The 22,525-nt window shown below is 42.5% G+C and overlaps 1 protein-coding gene across 1 annotated transcript in view; it reads right to left on the bottom strand.

Annotated features, from left to right (window-relative positions):
- Nucleotides 1-691: 691 nt before the first annotated feature.
- Nucleotides 692-22,525, bottom strand: part of PLEKHG1 (pleckstrin homology and RhoGEF domain containing G1) — a 192,366-nt gene continuing 170,532 nt past the window's right edge. The window contains exons 11-17 of the mRNA XM_068233407.1: nucleotides 16,501-16,534; nucleotides 12,911-13,006; nucleotides 11,426-11,464; nucleotides 11,305-11,327; nucleotides 6,645-6,836; nucleotides 6,352-6,468; nucleotides 692-2,317 (exon numbers count right to left, since the gene is read on the bottom strand). Of these exons, the coding sequence (XP_068089508.1) occupies nucleotides 692-2,317; nucleotides 6,352-6,468; nucleotides 6,645-6,836; nucleotides 11,305-11,327; nucleotides 11,426-11,464; nucleotides 12,911-13,006; nucleotides 16,501-16,534 (2,127 nt within the window). The remainder of the gene's footprint in view (nucleotides 2,318-6,351; nucleotides 6,469-6,644; nucleotides 6,837-11,304; nucleotides 11,328-11,425; nucleotides 11,465-12,910; nucleotides 13,007-16,500; nucleotides 16,535-22,525) is intronic.

A 22,525-nucleotide genomic window follows, 5' to 3' on the forward strand; every position in this document is an offset into this window, starting at 1 on the left:
ATATCCCTTCTGCTTCCAGGTTATGAGCTGTTCTGGATGTGCTATCTCTAGGCTCTATGAAACTATAGACAAGCACGGTTGCTGCAGCAGCCTTTCATCTGTGTGCTTTCAACTTTATTATTCTGGTATGCTGTGCAGCTGCCTGTAGGAAGTGTCTCATAGGAATGAGATAATAATGATGACTGCACAGTGCACACAGATCACACAGCAGCAACAATTGTCTGTTGTTTCAGAGCTTCTTGCTCAGCAGAGCAGCCCCTCCCATGTCATCAGAGCTCTGAGTATGCAACGCAGGAAAGCTGAGCCAGGAGGGGGCAGGCATGAAAAGACTTCACAGAAGACTGACTCAGCTATAATGATTCCAGGTCAAACCTAGACTGAATGCTCAGTCAGGGATTCTTATCAGAGCTGGTGACAGGCAAATTGAGCTGAGAAGAATGAAACAGAGAGCAGGGTAGGTGTTTACTGTCATTTTCCCACTGATAAATGTAGTAAAATACATGAGGGTGCTTTGTCTCTGGTTCTCTTTAACACTTAACTATCCCTTCTACTAGCATTCTCTTCAGGATAAGTCTTTTTTAGTTCAATTTTTTATAAATGTCGTGATAATGGTCCTTTAAACATGTACCAGACAACACAAAGTAAAACAGCTTGCATAAATGTGAGTTTGGTGCTTCAAGTCATAATAAGACTAAAGATCCTTATGAAGAACATTCTTACCTATGGCAGTTCCACCTTGTTTCTTTTCTTCCATTATTGCTGCAAGATCTTTTGACTTCACCTTCTGTGATTTGCAAGAAGGTTGCTCCTGATCTGGACTTTTAATTTTTAGAAGCTGGTTGGCTTTCCTTATTTTCTGACTGTACTCTCGAGCCATCGTAAATACCTTATTTTTGGACTTTTCAATGCTGTCTAATCCTTGAGCAACACTCCTTGTATTTGAACATGACAGACTGCTGTTAGATGAAAAGTATGGAGACTCAGCAAAAGTTATTTCACTTGCTAGAGAAGTCCTCTTCAGACTTAGCAATGAGTTGCTAGGGGAAGTTGGAGGACTTGGCTCTTCTTTAGGAACAATGGGGCTGTTTACGCTAGTCCTTGAACAGGATGAATTATCCCGTAAACACATTGATGATAAAGAATATTCTTTGCCGAAAGGAGACCTGATGATTGTATGTCTTTTTTCTCTTTTATCTTCTTTACTCACAGGAAAAGAAGCCAGTAATCTATCATTTTTTTTTTCCTCATTCTTTTTTATATAATTTTCCAAATCATTCCAGATCTCATCTACTTCTTCTGACAGCTTGTCTGCTGCAGACTTATGACTGAGTGAATCAGAGTTTGAAGAGGTGTTCAATTGGGGAAAATAGTCCTCTCCTACTGGCACTCGATGGTCTGATGATTCATCCTCACTAAACTGTAAGCTGTCTTCAGACACAAAATGATCTGTGGGGTAATAACACTCTCCATCCAAGCCCAAAAATTGGTTCCTTTTAGATCGTAATTTTTTGTTTAATTGTTCCAGTGACTGTTCTGGAATGCATATAGAGTCATAAATGTTTTCTTCTATTATCTTGAGCTCTTGAGAACTTGAGTTGGATATTCCTCTTGTAAGTGGTGCTCTTTCTTTGTTTGGTGCTGAAATGTTTTTGATCCCTACATTTTTTTTTAAGGGCTGAAGAATATTGTCATTGCCTTGATGTAAATTACCCACCACATTAGCCATGAAGTAATCTGAATCATTCCTCCTTGTGAGTCCCATTTGTTTGAGATCATCATAACTGATATTATCATAAACATGTTCAATGTCATCAACTGTTAACTCTTCAGAGGAACCAAGAGAAGAAAGCTTATGACTTTGCTCAGAATTCTTTGAAACGTCACGATGATAACTGTTTTGTCTGTTTCTCAAGTGACAAGAACGGGTTTTATTTTCTCCTACACTGCTTGCTCTTCTGACAACTTTGCAGTAGGAATTGCTGGCACTCTCCTCTTGCATGAGGCCCAAGTGCCAACTGCATGGTCGACTGGTTGCACCTCGTTCCTCTTGTGGTCTTGCTTCTAGCTTAGAAGCTTCATTAATCATAAACATTTGATAATCATCATCGTCTTCATCATTATCGTGAGGTGAACGCCTAGGTGGAAATAGAGCCTGTCTAATCTGGTGATCAGTCCAGATGTTACGCAATGCATTTGTGCCTCCAAGAATATTCATGATCAACGAATTTGTTTGTGAAATACCCCGATGTATGTTTGTGGGATATTGGTGGTCTGAACTCAGCTGCAAAGACTCTTCATCTGACTGGTCTTTGGAATTCTGAAATCAAAAAAAGTTATCATTATAGTCCCCATTTTATGTTCATGTTTTTAACACAATAAAAATAAAAAGTTCCATCAAGGGCATGAAAATCAAAAACAAAACAGCAAAAAGTCATAGGTATTCATCACGGTGGTTCCATTATCAACAATGCTACAGACCACTGGTGAGGTTAGTCACTGAGCCTGTGTGTGTGTGTTCAGCGCCTTGCTTATGCTTGTTTTGTTTGGTTAGAGTTTTTTGTTAAATGTTGTAATTAATAAATTATAGAAATTTGTATGCATCCAGGAGCCAATTCTCGCTTTTGTAGTACTTCATTTCCTTTTTTCTTTCTCTGCCTGAAAGAGTTAAATATCAGGTATGTAAGTGGCTGACTCATTCCTGGCTCTCACTGATAAGAAATTCCAACTATAAAACACTTTCCTAGCAGACATTGACTTCTGAGAGTAGGAAAGAGATAAAAAGGGTCAACAGTTCATACATTTTAGCTCTGGCATACTTCAATGAATGTGTCATTGAGCAAAAACAATAAAACAGTTAAAACTTAAAAAGTAGCTTTAAAAATAAAATAAAACTGTGGAATATCTTAAAAAGTCATTTTTTAGGAGAAGGAAGATAGATACAATTGTTTATTTCATTCAATTATTTTTGCTTTGGGTGTCCTTTAAGCTTCTGGCCTAGCTAATCACACTGGGAAAGGTGATTGGCTTGACTGGATTTTGTTAGAAGACTACAGCCCACCTGCCCAGCTCCCCTTCTCGCACGCACGCACACATGCACGCACGCACGCACGCACGCACGCACACACACACACACAGATTATCACCTCTCCCCCTCACTCTTCCATAACAAACATATGCATAACAGCTGAAAAAAAAAAGTTTACATAAACACCCCAGAAGTGCAGAAACACAATTTTCGCAGTGGACAGCAACAAAACTCTGCAGAAGCTGGTGTGATTCTTGGTGGTCGTAGCGTTTCCAAGAATCTAAGTGAGAGAGACCAGGAGCCCAATGGTGCAGTATAATTTGTACAATGTAAGTATTATACTCACAAGCATGAGTTGCAAAAATCTGCAACCACCATTCGAGCCTACGGGAAAATAACCATGCCCGCTCTGTATTTCTGGTCCGCTTAGCAGGTTCTGGTTGGTCACACTCCTTGAAGTATTAGTAAACACTGGGGATTGAAATACGGGACCCCGAGGGGTTGTAACTATTCTAGAAAAACACTTTTTGGTGGCACCCTGTTGTATCTGATACTAAGTACAGGTATGTTAGGAGTAAATTGGATCTTACCTCTTTAAACAACAAACTGCAAACCTGAGTGTTACAATCCAGCACTGTGGTCCAGTCTAACTTACACCAGTTACCATCGGGGAATAGTCGCATCGGATGGCTTGAAAGACTGTGAGCAAGGGGACATTAAAAGGACCGGTTGCTGGATCACAGATGATAATGTAGCAAAGCACGCCAATCCCATCTAATCTGCTACCGTTACCATTCAGGGAATAGTTGCATCCGAAGGCTCGAAATGCTGTGAACAGACTGACACTAAATATTGGTCACACCGCTGCCGACAATGTGACATCCACCCACCAATCACATCTTACTAGGCCACAATTGTCATGCAGGTCTCATTCACTAGAGACTTCTGGAGGCAATTTCACTGTGAGCATAGTAAACATTTAAGATTGGTTGGTGGGCCCATACATGATACAATCTTGATTGTACATACAATGAGTAAAAATAAAATTATTGATTTTGTGCTGGAAATCGATGGTAATAGTGCCACCACTGTCTGGATGAACTAGGAGCTGAGAGACTCCACCTAGCTACTCCTAAAAGGAAGAAACAGTTACTTAACAATCTAGCTAGCAAATCAACAAATTAAAATAAGACAATTCGGTAGTGTGCCTCTTCTGTGGCAGAGTTCTAAGCAACAATCATATAAGCAGAAACAAGTGCAAGACTGAAACGATTCAATCGTTCGTTTTATTATAGAACACAAATATACTTTATAACCGACAGGTAAATATACCTGTCAGTCAGAACAGACTGGGGCTATAGAAATAGTAAGAGATGAGAACATGAAATAGAATGTCGATACAGTTCAAGTTACTGTCATTGGAAGTCCATGCAGTAATTGAAAGTCCATGCAGCAATCAAAGACTTTTTATGGAAAAGCCCAAGATGGCCGCTTGCCAGAGTCCACCTGGCCTATTGGATGGTATGCAACAACAGATGATAAACAAAGAATGAAGGACTGAGTGCATGGCTGTGTTTTTAACCTCCTCTGTAGCTGGGAGTGGTTATGACACAAACAAGTCCAGCCTTGTGTAACTGGAACAGGGGGGCAGTTCTTGCCCAGAGAGAAGAGATTTTGGCACAATACTGGTTTTGCTCAGTCTCTCTGTGCCCATAGATCACACCAAGAAATAGAATGCATATCCACATTCAGTGCAACGTTACAAATCCCTAGATATCAAACATGAGGGTTGTGACAGGAGTAGACGTCCAGCGGTACTTTAAAAATATATTGCTACTCAATCTTAGGTCCTATCTTTCTTGAAGTTTCCCAGAATGTGTGTTAGAATGAACTTCACAATCTCTGAACAAACGGTGCTGCTACCATCATCGAATCATCCTAAAAGCTAAAAACTAAGAAATAATGAGGAGATATAAATTTGGAGGTTGCTGGCAATTTAGTTTATTTTGGTAGAAACCAACTGTGTGATAAGCATCTCTCCGCTTCCTTTTGAGGCTCTTTAGAGGTGCCAAAGCTAGAGACCACTCTGCTCTGCTTGGACTGGTTTATAATTTCTGTCAGAGCAGAAGCCCGATTTAAGGCATCGTCACACAGCAGAGGGCTGTGCTTTCCAGGAAGCCTGATATGGTACCAGGGCTAAATTAGTTCCTTCTGCCCCTTTGATGTAACTTCTGAAAGCTTCAGCTACTATTAGGGAAAGATTTGCTAACATGACATTGTATCTGAAATGTGCGCTGTGAAATCTGTGCACAAGGCTTGCAAAAAGCGTTTTGCGACTGAGAAAGGAGTGAAAGAGTATACAATTTTGATTCATGCACATAAGACAACGTGTTTCACAGGGTGCTGGCCTGCTTCTTCTGAGGTCAATACAAATAGTGCCTTTGATCAAAGTGAATCGGATCCTAAGCGCCTCTTTAGTTAACCGACCATGATTCAGTGCGATCAAAGGCACTTTTTTTATTGGCCTGAAGAAGCTGATCAGCACCCATTAAACACGTTGTCTGTCTAATGTGCATGAATAAAAATCATATACTCGCCTTTGCGGTTTGTCGTTTAAGGAGGTAAGATCCAATTTACGCCTAACATACCTATACTTACTATTAGATACAAAAGGGTGCCTCCAACAAGTTTTTTCTCAAACAAAACTCTGCAGCTACTCTATAGAAATGAATGTAGACAAGACACAAACCATTTATATTGCACTTTTCTCCAGGCTGTCTCAAAGCACCAGAGCTGCAGCCACTAGGTGATAGCAATGTTAGGGTTTCTTGCACAAGGTTTCCTTACCAAATAGGTGCTGGTTTACTGAATAGGAAGAGCCGAGATTTAAACTCGGGGCTCCTGTGTAAGAGTCAGAGCCCTTAACCAGTACACTATCCAGCCGTGTAGTCCTTGGAGTGGGAGAGGCATGATATATCAAAATAGTTGCAGCATAGATCGTTCTGCCTACTGAAGTTGTTTCCTCCCCTTAGTCTCCCAGAGGATGGACAGAAGACACATAATGCTGGCAAATGAACATGGGGATACTAATGAAAGAGCAAAAAAAAGTGAGCAAAATTGATTGTTGTCATGTTGATTTACTGTAGTTCCAGTGAGAGTCTGCATAGTGTAATTTGCTCTAAAGGTGCAGTTAATCTACCTCAGATTAAAGGAAGTATTGATAAAAACAAGGTAAAAAAAAAAACTTGCTCTCATGTGCAGGCAATATTTTTGGAAAGTGATTATGAGGGAATCCCTTAGCTCAGCAAAAAGTAAGGTTCCCTTACCCGTCTCTCAGACAAACTGAGATTGATGCTTCTACGTTTCTCAACATTCTCAGAGGCCTGGCTGTTTAATCTCTTCCTTCCTCCTTTTGTCTTCTGCTGAGAACAGGGCTGCAGATTCTGGAAAATCAAAATAATGGCTATTTACCAGCTAAACAATCTTCTCATAAAAATTAAACTTCAACATTTCACAAGGAACACCTAATAAAATGACGATGCAAACCAGTGATGTGCAGCGTCCCTATTCCACCCAAACACACACACTTATTATTTTACAGAGTTTGATCAGTACAGACCTGTTGCCTTTCCTCTTCATCATCAGTCAGTTCTGTTGGCCTTAAACACAGATTTTCATTGTTATAGAGGTGCTGGAAAAAGTCCCTAGAGTCAGCCGGATTGGTTGTTTTTCTCAGGCTAGGACTCAGGAGCAGATCTTTGGATCCCAGTTTAGCTGCTTGACACAGCAAATTGCCTTGCATGCTGATCCGCTGTAAAATATATTATTAAATAAAAAAAATAATGTAACATTTTCCATTTTTAGAGTTTACAGCTATCAAAATGTGTACATTGTAATCATCTGCACTCTCTTGACACACTTAAAGCATACCTGAAGTGTAACTCCTTTAGATTGTAAGCTCGCAAGGGCAGGGCTCTCACCCTTTTGTGGCATGGACTGTTATTAATTTAATTGCTTGCACACTGTTAGGCATTTATACATTTTAGTCATCATGTTAAATCAAATTGTAATCAGCAGTGCTGTATCTTGCATCAGTGTTCATATTTGATGTATATCATTGTCTGTATCATTATGTATCCCTTGTTTGTTTTCTTACATTGTACAGTGCCACGGAATATGTTGGCGCTTTATAAATAAATAATAATAATAATGTGTGCTTCCTTACATAACACAAGAACTCTCCCACATCCTCACTTATGAAGGTCCTCAGCTTTGAGCGGGTGTTAAAGTACCCACTGCAGATGTGTATGTGCTGCTCCTCTCTGCACTAGCATGGGTTCCTGTGTCTGTACACTGCCCATATATCCCCCCACCCTCCAATTCCCTCCACAGCCTACCACAAGAAGAAGGATTAGTGACAGGCCAGCCCTGTCCACTCTCATAATCCAGTAATTATACGATTACATTTCTTTATTTCACAAAACAAGATGCCAGCAGTGTATACATCACTGACACCCCCCCCCCCCCCCCACCCTCACCCAAACCTGTTCACTCTGCACCTTAAAGTGATCCTTAAGTCAACTGAAAAAAATGAGATTTACTCACCTGGGGCTTCCCTCAGCCCCCAGCAGCCGATCGGTGCCCTCGCAGCTCCGCTCCGATGTCTCAGGACTCGCCGGCGAGCACTTCCGGTTTGGCCGTCACCGGCCGACAGGCATGGGAACGCGAGTGATTGTTCGCGTTCCCAGCCTGTATATCGCCCCCTATGCTGCTATTGCGTCCAGGAGGTGCAATAGCAGCATAGGGGGCGATATACAGACTGGGAACGCGAACAATCACTCGCGTTCCCATGCCTGTCAGCCGGTGATGGCCAAACCGGGAGTGCTCGCCAGCGGGTCCTGGGACATCGGAGCGGAGCTGCGAGGGCACCGATCGGCTGCTGGGGGCTGAGGGAAGCCCCAGGTGAGTAAATCTCATTTTTTTCAGTTGACTTAAGGTCCACTTTAACTACACCTTTTCCACAGGCCACAAATGTAGAGAGAGACAGTAGCTGTCATACTCTTCTAATCTAGCAGAAGGGAAAGGGTTAGTGGCACCTGGAAGTTCCACACCTTCTGTCTGCATAAGACACTGCAGGAGGCTAGACCACTGCAATGCCATGTTATCTTGCCCACACTATATCCTAAGAATTCAGGGTGGAAACATCTATGATACAGAAGATTCACTTCTGGTGGAGACTTTATATTTTTGATCGGCTAATTTTGTGCCAGAATTTAATCTGTACATACCACATTCTAGGGCCAATTTTGGAGCATCCAAGGAGGTTTTTGATATGGGATGAAATATACACCCTATACGTAAGTGTCCTTGATTGGATAGGAACTTAGGACTAGTGGTGAATAAATATGGCTTTTTGTGTTTCGCTATATTTTCAGGGGAACTGAAGTAAGAGGTATACGGAGGCTGCCATATTTATTTCCTTTTAATCAATACCAGTTGCCTGGCAGCCCTGCTGGTCTATTTCTCTGCAGTAGTATTTGAATAACACCAGAAACAAGCATGCAGCTAGTCTTGTCAGATCTGACTTTAAAGTCTGAAACACCTGATCTGCTGCATGATTGTTCAGGGGCTGTGGCTAATAGTATTAGAGGCAGAGGATCAGCAGGGCTGCCAGACAACTGGTATTGCTTAAAAGGAAATAAACATAGCAGCCTCCATATACCTCTATCTTCAGTTCCCCTTTAAGAATATTGGCAAAAGTATATGGGCACGAGAAACCCCATTTTCAAGTCAAGTGCTTTGAAGACATAAGAAAATATTTTCACACATGAGAATTTGTGCAAAAATTTATGAACAGGCATGTGAAATCACACTTTCACCAAATGCATTGACGCCAAAGAGAAAACACATTCTACAGAAAATTCTCATTTTGTCAAAAATGCACTTCTTCCAAAAATACATCATATTTTTGCTAAAATGTAGAGGCAGCAACAATGCAAATTTCGATGCAAAAGTGACTTTGGCAAAAATTCGAGCTCATTAATTCCTAGGACTCTAGCACTCGACAGCAGGGCTGACCACTGATGCCCTTAAAGCGGAATGAAACCCAGCATTTATTTTTTGCTCTAAAAGATTATTTACAGCATATTATATATAACCCCATTTTTTTTTACTAGAACAGCATTCAATTAGTTAAACACAGGACTTTACAAGTTCCCTACCGGGAAAGCTGGACGCATCCAACTGGAGATAATGTTATCTTGTGTTTACTTACAGTGGTTTGCAAAAGTATTCGGGCCCCCTTGAAGTTTTCCATATTTTGTCATATTACTGTCACAAACCTGAATCAATTTTATTGGAATTCCACGTGAAAGACCAATACAAAGTGGTGTACACGTGAGAAGTGGAACGAAAATCACATGATTCCAAACATTTTTTACAAATAAATAACTGCAAAGTGGGGTGTGGGTAATTATTCAGCCCCCTTTGGTCTGAGTGCAGTCAGTTGCCCATAGACATTGCCTGATGAGTGCTAATGACTAAATAGAGTGCACCTGTGTGTAATCTAATGTCAGTACAAATACAGCTGCTCTGTGACGGCCTCAGAGGTCATCTAAGAGAATATTGGAAGCACCATGAAGCCCAAAGAACACACAAGACAGGTCAGGGATCAAGTTATTGAGAAATTTAAAAGCAGGCTTAGGCTACAAAAATATTTCCAAAGCCTTGAACATCCCACGGAGCACTGTTCAAGCGATCAATTAGAAATGGAAGGAGTATGGCACAACTGTAAGCCTACCAAGACAAGGCCGTCCACCTAAACTCACAGGCCGAACAAGGAGAGCGCTGATCAGAAATGCAGTCGAGAGGCCCATGGTTTCTCTGGACAAGCTGCAGAGATCTACAGCTCAGGTGGGGGAATCTGTCCATAGGAAAACTATTAGTTGTGCACTGCACAAAGTTGGACTTGATGGAAGAGTGGCAAGAAGAAAGCCATTGTTAACAGAAAAGCATAAGAAGTCCTGTTGGCAGTTTGCCACAAGCCATGTGGGGGACACAGCAAACATGTGGAAGAAAGTGCTCTGGTCAGATGAGACCAAAATGGAACTTTTTGGCCAAAATGCTATGTGTGGCGGAAAACTAACACTGCACATCACTCTGAACACACCATCCCCACTGTCAAATATGGTGGTGGCAGCATCATGCTTTGGGGTGCTTTTCTTCAGCAGGGACAGGGAAGCTGGTCAGAGTTGATGGGAAGATGGATGGAGCCAAATACAGGGCAACCTTGGAAGAAAACCTCTTGGAGTCTGCAAAAGACTTGAGACTGGGGCGGAGGTTTACCTCCCAGCAGGACAACGACCCTAAACATAAAGCCAGGGCAACAATGGAATGGTTTAAAACAAAACATATCCATGTGTTAGAATGGCCCAGTCAAAGTCCAGATCTAAATCCAATCGAGAATCTGTGGCAAGATCTGAAAACTGCTGTTCACAAACGCTGTCCATCTAATCTGACTGAGCTGGAACTGTTTTGCAAAGAAGAATGGGCAAGGATTTCAGTCTCTACATGTGCAAAGCTGGTAGAGACATACCCTAAAAGACTGGCAGCTGTAATTGCAGCAAAAGGTGGTTCTACAAAGTACTGACTCAGGGGGATGAATAATTTCTCACACCCCACTTTGCAGTTTTTTCTTTTTTAAATGTTTGGAATCATGTATGATTTTTGTTCCACTTCTCACATGTACACCACTTTGTATTGGTCTTTCACGTGGAATTCCAATAAAATGGATTCAAGTTTGTGGCAGTAATATGACAAAATGTGAAAACCGTCAAGGGGGCTGAATACTTTTGCAAACCACTGTAATTGTATCCAGTGAGGAATGTGACACATTCTCTAAATGTGCAGACTCTCCTGAACACAGAAACACTCAGAAAGCATCTCTGCCTTTAATACAAGATGAATAAAACCAGTTATGTATAAAATGCAAAGGCAGCTCTCAGAGCAAAAAAACTGTACTTTGGGAACTTGTCATTTCTAAACGAATAATAATACTTATGCACAAAAGCAAATATGATAACCGTATGGCATATAAAGAGTAGGAAAACATGTTTTTATTGAATATTATGTCAGGGTTTTATACCACTTTAAGTGAAATGTCATTGAACAATTATGCAGAAGAGGACACGAAGAAAAAAAAATAAAAAGAAAAAATAAAACCTCTAAGATTTTAACCACTACAGCACAACTACAGTATTACTGTATTTAATGGAGCCTACCTTCTGAACTCCGGGGCTTATATCTGAAAGAAAAGTACATATAGAGTCAAATACAATGATGTGGTAACACCCTACAAAGATGCATGTTTGCTTTGCTGAAAAACAATCCTTGTCAACTTACCATTTTGCTTAATAACTTTATGAAGGTTTGAGGATGGTTCTAGAAAATAAATCACCATGGGTCAGTTTACTCTACATTACATGGTAAAACTATATAAATATGGAATTAATTAGTTTCCTATATTTCTATATAGTCCACCATAATGCAAAACTGGTTAGTAAAGAAATCTATTTGTTAACCTGATATGTATAATTCACTAAAGATGAGCAGTCACCTGAACTGTGGTTAATCTGGATCTAGTTCACTACACATGCAGGTTATATTTTGAATATGCCCACAGCCCTTTAGCATACTCCTAATCACTATACATCATTTTAATAAAGAAATCCCCATTACAATTCATCATCAGCGATCTCTAGATGATTATAATTCTCATCCAAGTAATTAGGATACTGCAGCTGCCCACTGAATCAATTTACACAGCAGCTTTGTAATTAAAGTCTATTTCTACCCGAAATGCTTATTTCAGTCTGGTGTGCAGTGTAAAAATATTTACAACTGATTTTGGATTTTCATTGTGGTCAGTGCTTCCATTGAGGAAAACTTGTGTGCTCCATGTGCAGACAGGAAGTCGATGTACATAGACAACACATATAAAATATCTGGCTGTAAAACATTTTCTGTTTCTCTTGTGGTGACCTATGAGCCCCTCTTTTTCCTTTTACTAGTGCAGGTTAACATAGGTTGGGGAAAAGGGCATTAATAGTAGAGGAAGAAAATGCTCTATAGTCAACCACTTACATGCCCCAGTTTATCATGCACGATGACAGCAATTAAAAAAAGTTTGGGTAAAAATTCCATCCAGTTTTAATGCTGACACTCAACATCTTTTGTGTCATAGGGACAGGAAGTAAGGGTAATTTCTTCCAGTTGGTACACAGACTTTAAGAAAACTGGATGTGTGCTGTAACGCTTTACCACCATATACACAAAAAAGGGGTTTGTCTGGATTAGGCTTTCTTAACCAATTATTAAGTCTTTGTCAGTTGTATTGTGAAGACTCTACAGGAGCACTACTGGGGTTCAAGAAGTACTCAAACACCTCAAATGGGGTGGGGAGTTTCTGGTGTTTAACCTCTTTTTGGGAGACCCAAAAGCTTATCTTTTATAGGACCAAGAGGCATCTGATGGGTTCTGATAGAGGTCCTTATGTTTCTTAAATAAGAATCCAAGTCTTGGTGCTCAGGATCCAAATGCTTAGTAGCCCAGTCAATTACAAGCCTACACCTCTTTAAGTGCCTCAAAACAAATACAGTACTTTAGAACAGTTTCCTGTTGATAACGATACTGGCCTCTTCTACCTAAGAATTGTTTTTAGTACTTCTATTTGTCCAACTTATAGCATGTTTTTAAACATTTATGTTGTTATATAATTTGGAATTCTTCCATGTGACTAGTGTACACATTCTCAGAGATGTCACGCTATGTACAAAAGTTTATCACCACCTCAGTAAATGAAAGAACAATTTAATTATTAGACCATACCTGACTTTCTCCTGACTCGACCAGAAGTTAGGTCTTCTTTCAAATTTGTAGATGATTTTTTCTCTTCATCTGTGACATAGGAGAAGCCAGGGTGGTCTGAAATACACAGCGTATTTTCATTAGGGGGATACTGCATATAACAGCCTGCCAAATAAAATAACACAACTGCAAAAAGAGAGTGTTCTCTGCAGCCTGGTGAGTGAACAGTACCTGCGCTATTCAACTGGTCCACGTGAAACTTTATTTTACTCTGCTGGGTTTTTAAATTATACATTTCATTTTCTTTAATAGTACTTTCTATATAATTACATTAGTACTGCACAAGTCTTTTTGTGAATAATGTTTTAAACGTTATCTTTCCTGTTCACTTAAGGCCTTGTTCACATTATAAATTGTCAGTGCTATCGCAAGTGCTGAGTAATTTATAGGACTATTTGTGAAGCGCTTTTCTAAGTGCTTTCTGCGCGATTTTCACTTTTCTAAGCGCTTTTGTGGTGATTTTTTTCACTTCCTGACGTCGGTGAAAACGCTTGGGAGCACTTTTTCAAGCTCCTTGCGATTTTCCTATACTTTCTATTGAATTGCAAACGCTTAGAAAATGGTGCAGAAGCCGCATTTGTGTTTGGATAGAAAGCTCATCGCTTATGTGAGAACACCATTGCACTAGTGCTTTTAAGGCGATTTTTAAAATCAGCAGCGCTAAAAAAAAAAAAAGCCAAAAATTCCAACTATGAATTTCCAAAAGTTTAATTACACTTCTCGGTGAGTCTATAATCTCTTTGGAGTACAGAATTCCTAGAAATTCCAATAATTCTGAATGCATAACTAGCTGCACACAGAGCAAGCCCCTTTATTAAATTATACACATAGCCTACTGAAGTTTTGGCAAGAGGATTTGACGCTCATCTGACACCTATCAGGCCTATACAGACATTCTCTTAAGGGTCCCATACACTGGTCGATTTCAGCCATCGATCGATTGATTTGATCAAATCGATCGGAAATTGATGGCCGATCGATCGATTTGTGGCCGATTTCAATCGATTTGATCTGACAAGATGGAAAATCTAGGTCGATCTGCTGCTGGCAACAGATCGATGGCCCATAGAGTTGCATTGGATCTAATGGTCCAATAATGCATTAAGATCTATCTTCAATAGATTTCATTGTGAAATCTATTGGAAATCTGTTCCTAGTTAGTGGCACACATCAGATAGGTTCCTGTCAGATTCAACTTGACAGGCATCTGAAAGAAATCGGATTGTTGAATCTGCTGCAAATCTTTAAGTGTATGGCCACCTTAAGTGTTGTCTATAATGATCATTAGTGATCATTCCAGATAGGAATTTGGGAACATTTGCTGTAAAAGGCACGCTGCTGCACTGTACCCAGGCTGCCTATTCTGTCCTTTAGAGTGATGGGGGGGGGGGGGGGGGGGCAAGTGGCAGCTGAGCAGGGAGGGCTAAACAGGGACCCTTTGTCATTGCCAGTTTAATGATCCTGCACAGTGGAATACTAAAAGAGATTGTGAAACCTCTGTACTAACACTAGATTTTCAACCGAGATGATCAAAAGAACATCACGGCTTATGAGAATCTAGTGTCTGTAGATAGCATCAACATTTAATGAAAAGTTAACATCTGCATATGACTTCAGCTGCCTATATCTCTGCAATTACTAATTATTGTGAAACACAGTTTAGTATACAGGGAGTGCAGAATTATTAGGCAAGTTGTATTTTTGAGGAATGATTTTATTATTGAACAACAACCATGTTCTCAATGAACCCAAAAAAACTCATTAATATCAAAGCTGAATATTTTTGAAAGTAGTTTTTAGTTTGTTTTTCGTTTTAGCTATTTTAGGGGGATATCTGTGTGTGCAGGTGACTATTACTGTGCATAATTATTAGGCAACTTAACAAAAAACAAATATATACCCATTTCAATTATGTATTTTTACCAGTGAAATCAATATAACATCTCAACATTCACAAATATAAATTTCTGACATTCAAAAACAAAACAAAAAACAAATCAGTGACCAATATAGCCACCTTTCTTTGCAAGGACACTCAAAAGCCTGCCATCCATGGATTATGTCAGTGTTTTGATCTGTTCACCATCAACATTGCATGCAGCAGCAACCACAGCCTCCCAGACACTGTTCAGAGAGGTGTACTGTTTTCCCTCCTTGTAAATCTCACATTTTATGATGGACCACAGGTTCTCAATGGGGTTCAGATCTGGTAAACAAGGAGGCCATGTCATTAGTTTTTCTTCTTTTATACCCTTTCTTGCCAGCCACGCTGTGGAGTACTTGGACGCGTGTGATGGAGCATTGTCCCTGCATGAAAATCATGTTTTTCTTGAAGGATGCAGACTTCTTCCTGTACCACTGCTTGAAGAAGGTGTCTTCCAGAAACTGGCAGTAGGACTGGGAGTTGAGCTTGACTCCATCCTCAACCCGCAAAGGCCCCACAAGCTCATCTTTGAGGATACCAGCCCAAACCAGTACTCCACCTCCACCTTGCTGGCGTCTGAGTCAGACTGGAGCTCTCTGCCCTTTACCAATCCAGCCACGGGCCCATCCATCTGGCCCATCAAGACTCACTCTCATTTTATCAGTCCATAAAACCTTAGAAAAATCAGTCTTGAGATATTTCTTGGCCCAGTCTTGACGTTTCAGCTTGTGCGTCTTGTTCAGTGGTGGTCATCTTTCAGCCCTTCTTACCCTGGCCATGTCTCTTGAGTATTGCACACCTTGTGCTTTTGGGCACTCCAGTGATGTTGCAGCTCTGAAACATGGCCAAACTGGTAGCACATGGCATCTTGGCAGCTGCACGCTTGACTTTTTTCAGTTCATGGGCAGTTATTTTGCGCCTTGGTTTTTCCACACGCTTCTTGCGACCCTGTTGACTATTTTGAATGAAACGCTTGATTGTTCGATGATCACGCTTCAGAAGCTTTGCAATTTTAAGAGTGCTGCATCCCTCTGCAAGATATCTCACTATTTCTGACTTTTCTGAGCCTGTCAAGTCCTTCTTTTGACCCATTTTGCCAAAGGAAAGGAAGTTGCCTAATAATTATGCACACCTGATATAGGGTGTTGATGTCATTAGACCACACCCCTTCTCATTACAGAGATGCACATCACCTAATATGCTTAATTGGTAGTAGGCTTTCGAGCCTATACAGCTTGGAGTAAGACAACATGCATAAAGAGGATGATGTGGTCAAAATACTCATTTGCCTAATAATTCTGCACTCCCTGTATTCTCCTTGTTTGCTTAATTTAATTAGCCCAGGTTTTTGAAATGCTTGTCAGCACTGCTATAATAAGAGCTGCTATCATGGGAAACAGTCCAACACCCATAATTTAGAATGTGATCAAATAATCTAATGGAAAAGAATTTCCACTTTACAGAACAATACTTAAGTGAAGTTGACTTAAGTTCTGCTTAAATCCTACCATAAAAAAAGAACAAGGTTCTGCTATCAACCAGTTACATTTTTAAGAGCAGAATTAGGTAAAAAATTAAATAAATTAAAAAAAAAAAATTAAAAGGTAACAGACAAAGTAAAACTTACGTATTGCATCCATTTCCAAGATTGCTTGTTTTGCCTAGACATAAATAAGGTAGTCAGTAAATGTAATAGCTTGCATTTTATACAAACTACATAAATACAACAGGAGACGATGAGTAACTAAGTAACCTCTTGTATATTGGGCAAAGGAAAGGTAGGAACATTACACTGTTAGCCCTACTGCAGGATGTTTTGTAATATAAAGTGTTACATGATAAATGCACTATTTTGCAAATTACTGTAAATTACATAAAATATATATTAAATTAATAAATCAAGAAACAAATGTTACACTTGTGTACCACTAGGTGTCAGCAAAAGCCTATTTGTATTCCAGCATAGAAAAGTCTTAAGCAAATTAAGATGTAAACTTATCTTAAAAAATGCAACTCTACAACTTTGAATGTGATTTACAACATGCAGACTTTATGAAAAAAAAAAAACAGTTTTTCCAAATAAAAAAAAGAGAAACTAAGAAACGTTCAGCTCAACCACTTCAGAGAGTTTCAGAGACTGATGGTTGCCTGCCCACACACTCCTCATTTAGTCACATGCACACCTCCCAACTTTTTGAGAAAAGAAAGAAGGACACTTAAGCCACAACCCTGCCACACCCCTAATCACTCCCCTCCCCTAATCACGCATACCATAAAGGTTTCACAAGACAACTATGTTGTTATATAATTCAAATCACCCCAGTCCTCTGTATCCTGGTTCATTGTCCTTCATATTAACATTTAAAAATAATATTATAATTTAAAGAGAGCCCGAGGTGAGCTCATAAAATTAAAAAAAAATTGCCAGTAACCTGTGCTCCAGCACACAGGCGTTCTCTCAATCTCCCCACATTAATAACACAGATTTACACTGTCCTGATAAATACAATGGTGCAGAACTCTTCTAGGTTTATCAGAATAGTTTTACATGCATAAAATCGGTATGATTACTGGAATGTGAATGAACCCTCTAGTTTTACTCTGTATCCTTTTTATACACATACACAAGTACCTAGTTACTATTAGTGTTGGGCGAACATCTAGATGTTCGGGTTCGGGCCGCACAGGCCGAACATGGCCGCGATGTTCGGGTGTTCGACCCGAACTCCGAACATAATGGAAGTCAATGGGGACCCGAACTTTTGTGCTTTGTAAAGCCTCCTTACATGCTACATACCCCAAATTTACAGGGTATGTGCACCTTGGGAGTGGGTACAAGAGGAAAAAAATTTAGCAAAAAGAGCTTATAGTTTTTGAGAAAATCGATTTTAAAGTTTCAAAGGGAAAACTGTCTTTTAAATGCGGGAAATGTCTGTTTTCTTTGCACAGGTAACATGCTTTTTGTCGGCATGCAGTCATAAATGTAATACATATAAGAGGTTCCAGGAAAAGGGACCGGTAACGCTAACCCAGCAGCAGCACACGTGATGGAACAGGAGGAGGGTGGCGCAGGAGGAGAAGGCCACGCTTTGTGAGACACAACAACCCAGGCCTTGCATGAGGACAAGAAGCGTGCGGATAGCATGCTTTGTACCGCCATGCAGTCATAAATGTAATAAAGATAAGTGGTTCAATAAACAGGGACCACGCGGCAACGCTAACCCAGCAGCAGCAGACGTGATGGAACAGGAGGAGGCGCAGGAGGAGAAGGCCACGCTTTGTGAGACACAACAACCCAGGCCTTGCATGAGGTACCGCCATGCAGTCATAAATGTAATAAAGATAAGTGGTTCAATAAACAGGGACCACGCGGCAACGCTAACCCAGCAGCAGCAGACGTGATGGAACAGGAGGAGGCGCAGGAGGAGAAGGCCACGCTTTGTGAGACACAACAACCCAGGCCTTGCATGAGGTACCGCCATGCAGTCATAAATGTAATAAAGATAAGTGGTTCAATAAACAGGGACCACGCGGCAACGCTAACCCAGCAGCAGCAGACGTGATGGAACAGGAGGAGGCGCAGGAGGAGAAGGCCACGCTTTGTGAGACACAACAACCCAGGCCTTGCATGAGGTACCGCCATGCAGTCATAAATGTAATAAAGATAAGTGGTTCAATAAACAGGGACCACGCGGCAACGCTAACCCAGCAGCAGCAGCAGACGTGATGGAACAGGAGGAGGCGCAGGAGGAGAAGGCCACGCTTTGTGAGACACAACAACCCAGGCCTTGCATGAGGTACCGCCATGCAGTCATAAATGTAATAAAGATAAGTGGTTCAATAAACAGGGACCACGCGGCAACGCTAACCCAGCAGCAGCAGACGTGATGGAACAGGAGGAGGCGCAGGGGTAAAAGGCCACGCTTTGTGAGACACAACAACCCAGGCCTTGCATGAGGACAAGAAGCGTGCGGATAGCATGCTTTGTACCGCTATGCAGTCATAAATGTAATAAAGATAAGTGGTTCAATAAACAGGGACCACGCGGCAACGCTAACCCAGCAGCAGCAGACGTGATGGAACAGGAGGTGGCGCAGGAGGAGAAGGCCACGCTTTGTGAGACACAACAACCCAGGCCTTGCATGAGGACAAGAAGCGTGCGGATAGCATGCTTTGTACCGCCATGCAGTCATAAATGTTATAAAGATAAGTGGTTCAATAAACAGGGACCACGCGGCAACGCTAACCCAGCAGCAGCAGACGTGATGGAACAGGAGGAGGCGCAGGAGGAGAATTCTTCAAGCTTCGGGTTATTTTGCTGACCACGTGCTCATGCAACTCAGGCACTGCAGAGCGCGCAAAGTGGTAGCGGCTGGGAACCACGTAACGTGGGATGGCCACTGACATCATGCCCTTGAAGCTGTTTGTCTCCACCACTCGATATGGCAGCATTTCGCAGGCCAGAAGCTTGGCTATGCTGGCTGTTACTGCTACGGCCCGGGGGTCATTTGCTGGCAATTTCCTCTTGCGCTCAAACATCTCCGACACAGACAACTGAACCGTAGCGCTGCACACGGAAGGGCTGTTGGTTGTTGTGTTTGATGAACAATGGGAGACCTCAAGAGCACTACTCCGGAAAGTGACAGTGTCAGCGTCGTCTGATGTTTGTGAATGTTGTGAACCACGCAATGGCTGGGCTACTGCTGCTGCTGAGGCGGGTCTGGTGGTGAGTCTGGTAAACCCAAGGGAGGCAGTGTTGCTGGTACCCTGTCCTGCCGCGTTTGCCCACAGAGTGGGATGTTTGGATAGCATGTGGCGGCTCATGCTGGTGGTGGAGAGGTTGTTAATACTTTTCCCCCTGCTCAGGCGGGTCTTGCACACCTTGCAAATCGCCATGGTAACATCCTCAGTGCAGTCTTCAAAGAAAGCCCAGACTTTGGAGCACCTGCCTCCTTGCTGGCGATTTCTGTTTGCTCCTCTTTTGCCTCTCACTTGGAATTCCACGCTTGTGGTGCCTGAAATTGCGCGCCGTCTACCTTGTGGCACAAGGCGAACTCGTGCAGCAGTGGGTTCTTCAACAGACTCATCTGTGCTGCTGCTACGACGGCGATGTTCTCGTTCACAAACAAAATCTGGGTCTATGTCCACATTGTCCATACCCTCCTCTTCCATCTCCTCAAACTCGTCATATGTCATTGTGGGGGGCCGCCGCCGTGGAGTAGAGCTTCCCAGAACAACCTCTGCGCAGCTCACTCCAACGTCGTCTTCCAGATCTTGTCGGCCGACCTCCTGCAATTGCAACCCCTCCTGCCCAACTTGCTCTGGGATTTGGGTTTCCGAGTCCTCCTCGGACTCGCCTTGTATTTCAGTGCGCGGTGCATTTCCCACAGTTAATGGTTGTGAATCCGGGCACAACATTTCTGGCTGTTCCTCCATTGACCTTTGAAAGGTGGAAGTTTGTTGGGCTGGGAATAGCTCCTGCGAATACCCCATTGTGTCCTGAGGTAATTCATCGGACTGGTTATTTGGCAGTTGTGTGTCGCTGCCGGTTGTGTCAGCTTTGTGCCCACTGGCTCCTTGTAACTGGCTGAGGACTCGGACCTCGTGCGTGATGTGCTGGTGCTGCTTAACCCACTGCTGGACGCTTGAGAGGTCATCCAAGTAATTATCTGGTCCTGTTCTTTTGGATCTGTGAGGGTTGTTGTCCTGGACAACATGGGCGGTATTGAGTGGGTTTTCTTGGGTGCTCCCCTGTGGCCTGTACGTGAACCGTCAGGGGAAACACCTCTTCCCTTGCCCCTTCCTCTTTCACCGGATTTCTTCCTCATTTCACTTATCCTTACAGTACACGCTGACTGGCAGCAGTACAGTGGCAGTACAGAAATGCTATACAGTACCACTATTCCCAGCAGCGACACAGAGCACAATGCTATACAGTGGCGGGTGAGCGGTGTACCACTATTCCCAGCAGCGACACAGAGCACAATGCTATACAGTGGCAGGTGAGCGGTGTACTACTGTTCCCAGGCCCAGCAGACACAGAGTGGAAGTAAACACAATGCTATATAGTCTGGCTGAGCGGTGTACACAGAGTGGCAGTACACACAATGCTATATAGTCTGGCTGAGCGGTGTACACAGAGTGGCAGTACACAATGCTATATAGTCTGGCTGAGCCGTGTACACAGAGTGTCAGTAAACAATGCTATATATAGCGTGGCTGAGCGAGGTACACAGTGGCAGTACACACAATGCTATATAGTCTGGCTGAGCGGTGTACACACAGTGTCAGTAAACAATGGTATATAGTCTGGCTGAGCGGTGTACACAGAGTGTCAGTAAACAATGGTATATAGTCTGGCTGAGCGGTGTACACAGAGTGGCAGTACACACAATGCTATATAGTCTGGCTGAGCGGTGTACACAGAGTGGCAGTACACACAATGATATATAGTCTGGCTGAGCCGTGTACACAGAGTGGCAGTACACACAATGCTATATAGTCTGGCTGAGCGGTGTACACAGAGTGTCAGTAAACAATGCTATATATAGCGTGGCTGAGCGAGGTACACAGTGGCAGTACACACAATGCTATATAGTCAGGCTGAGCCGTGTACACAGAGTGTCAGTAAACAATGGTATATAGTCTGGCTGAGCGGTGTACACAGAGTGGCAGTAAACAATGGTATATAGTCTGGCTGAGCGGTGTACACAGAGTGGCAGTAAACACAATGCTATATATAGCGTGGCTGAGCGAGGTGCACAGTGGCAGTACACACAATGCTATATAGTCTGGCTAAGCGGTGTACACAGAGTGTCAGTAAACAATGCTATATATAGCGTGGCTGAGCGAGGTACACAGTGGCAGTACACACAATGCTATATAGTCAGGCTGAGCCGTGTACACAGAGTGTCAGTAAACAATGGTATATAGTCTGGCTGAGCGGTGTACACAGAGTGTCAGTAAACAATGGTATATAGTCTGGCTGAGCGGTGTACACAGAGTGGCAGTAAACACAATGCTATATATAGCGTGGCTGAGCGAGGTGCACAGTGGCAGTACACACAATGCTATATAGTCAGGCTAAGCCGTGTACACAGAGTGTCAGAAAACACAATGCTATATATAGCGTGGCTGAGCGAGGTGCACAGTGGCAGTACACACAATGCTTTATAGCCAGGCTAAGCCGTGTACACAGAGTGTCAGAAAACACAATGCTATATATAGCTATATATAGCGTGGCTGAGCGAGGTACACAGTGGCAGTAAACAATGCTATATATATAGTGTGGCTGAGCGAGCGGTGTACTACTGTTTCCAGCAGCGACACACAATGACTGGGGGGGACCCTGGCTAGCGTGGCTGGAGAGCGAACTACCCTGCCTGCCTACCCAAAGCTAAACCCACAGAGAAATGGCGGAGATATGACGTGGTTCGGGTATTTATTTACCCGAACCACGTGACCGTTCGGCCAATCAGAGCGCGTTCGGGCCCGAACCACGTGACCCGTTCGGCCAATCACAGCGCTAGCCGAACGTTCGGGGAACGTTCGGCCATGCGCTCTTAGTTCGGCCATGTGGCCGAACGGTTTGGCCGAGCACCGTCAGGTGTTCGGCCGAACTCGAACATCACCCGAACAGGGTGATGTTCTGC

Source organism: Hyperolius riggenbachi, chromosome 4 (genome assembly GCF_040937935.1).
Source record: "Hyperolius riggenbachi isolate aHypRig1 chromosome 4, aHypRig1.pri, whole genome shotgun sequence".
Lineage (NCBI taxonomy): Eukaryota > Metazoa > Chordata > Amphibia > Anura > Hyperoliidae > Hyperolius > Hyperolius riggenbachi.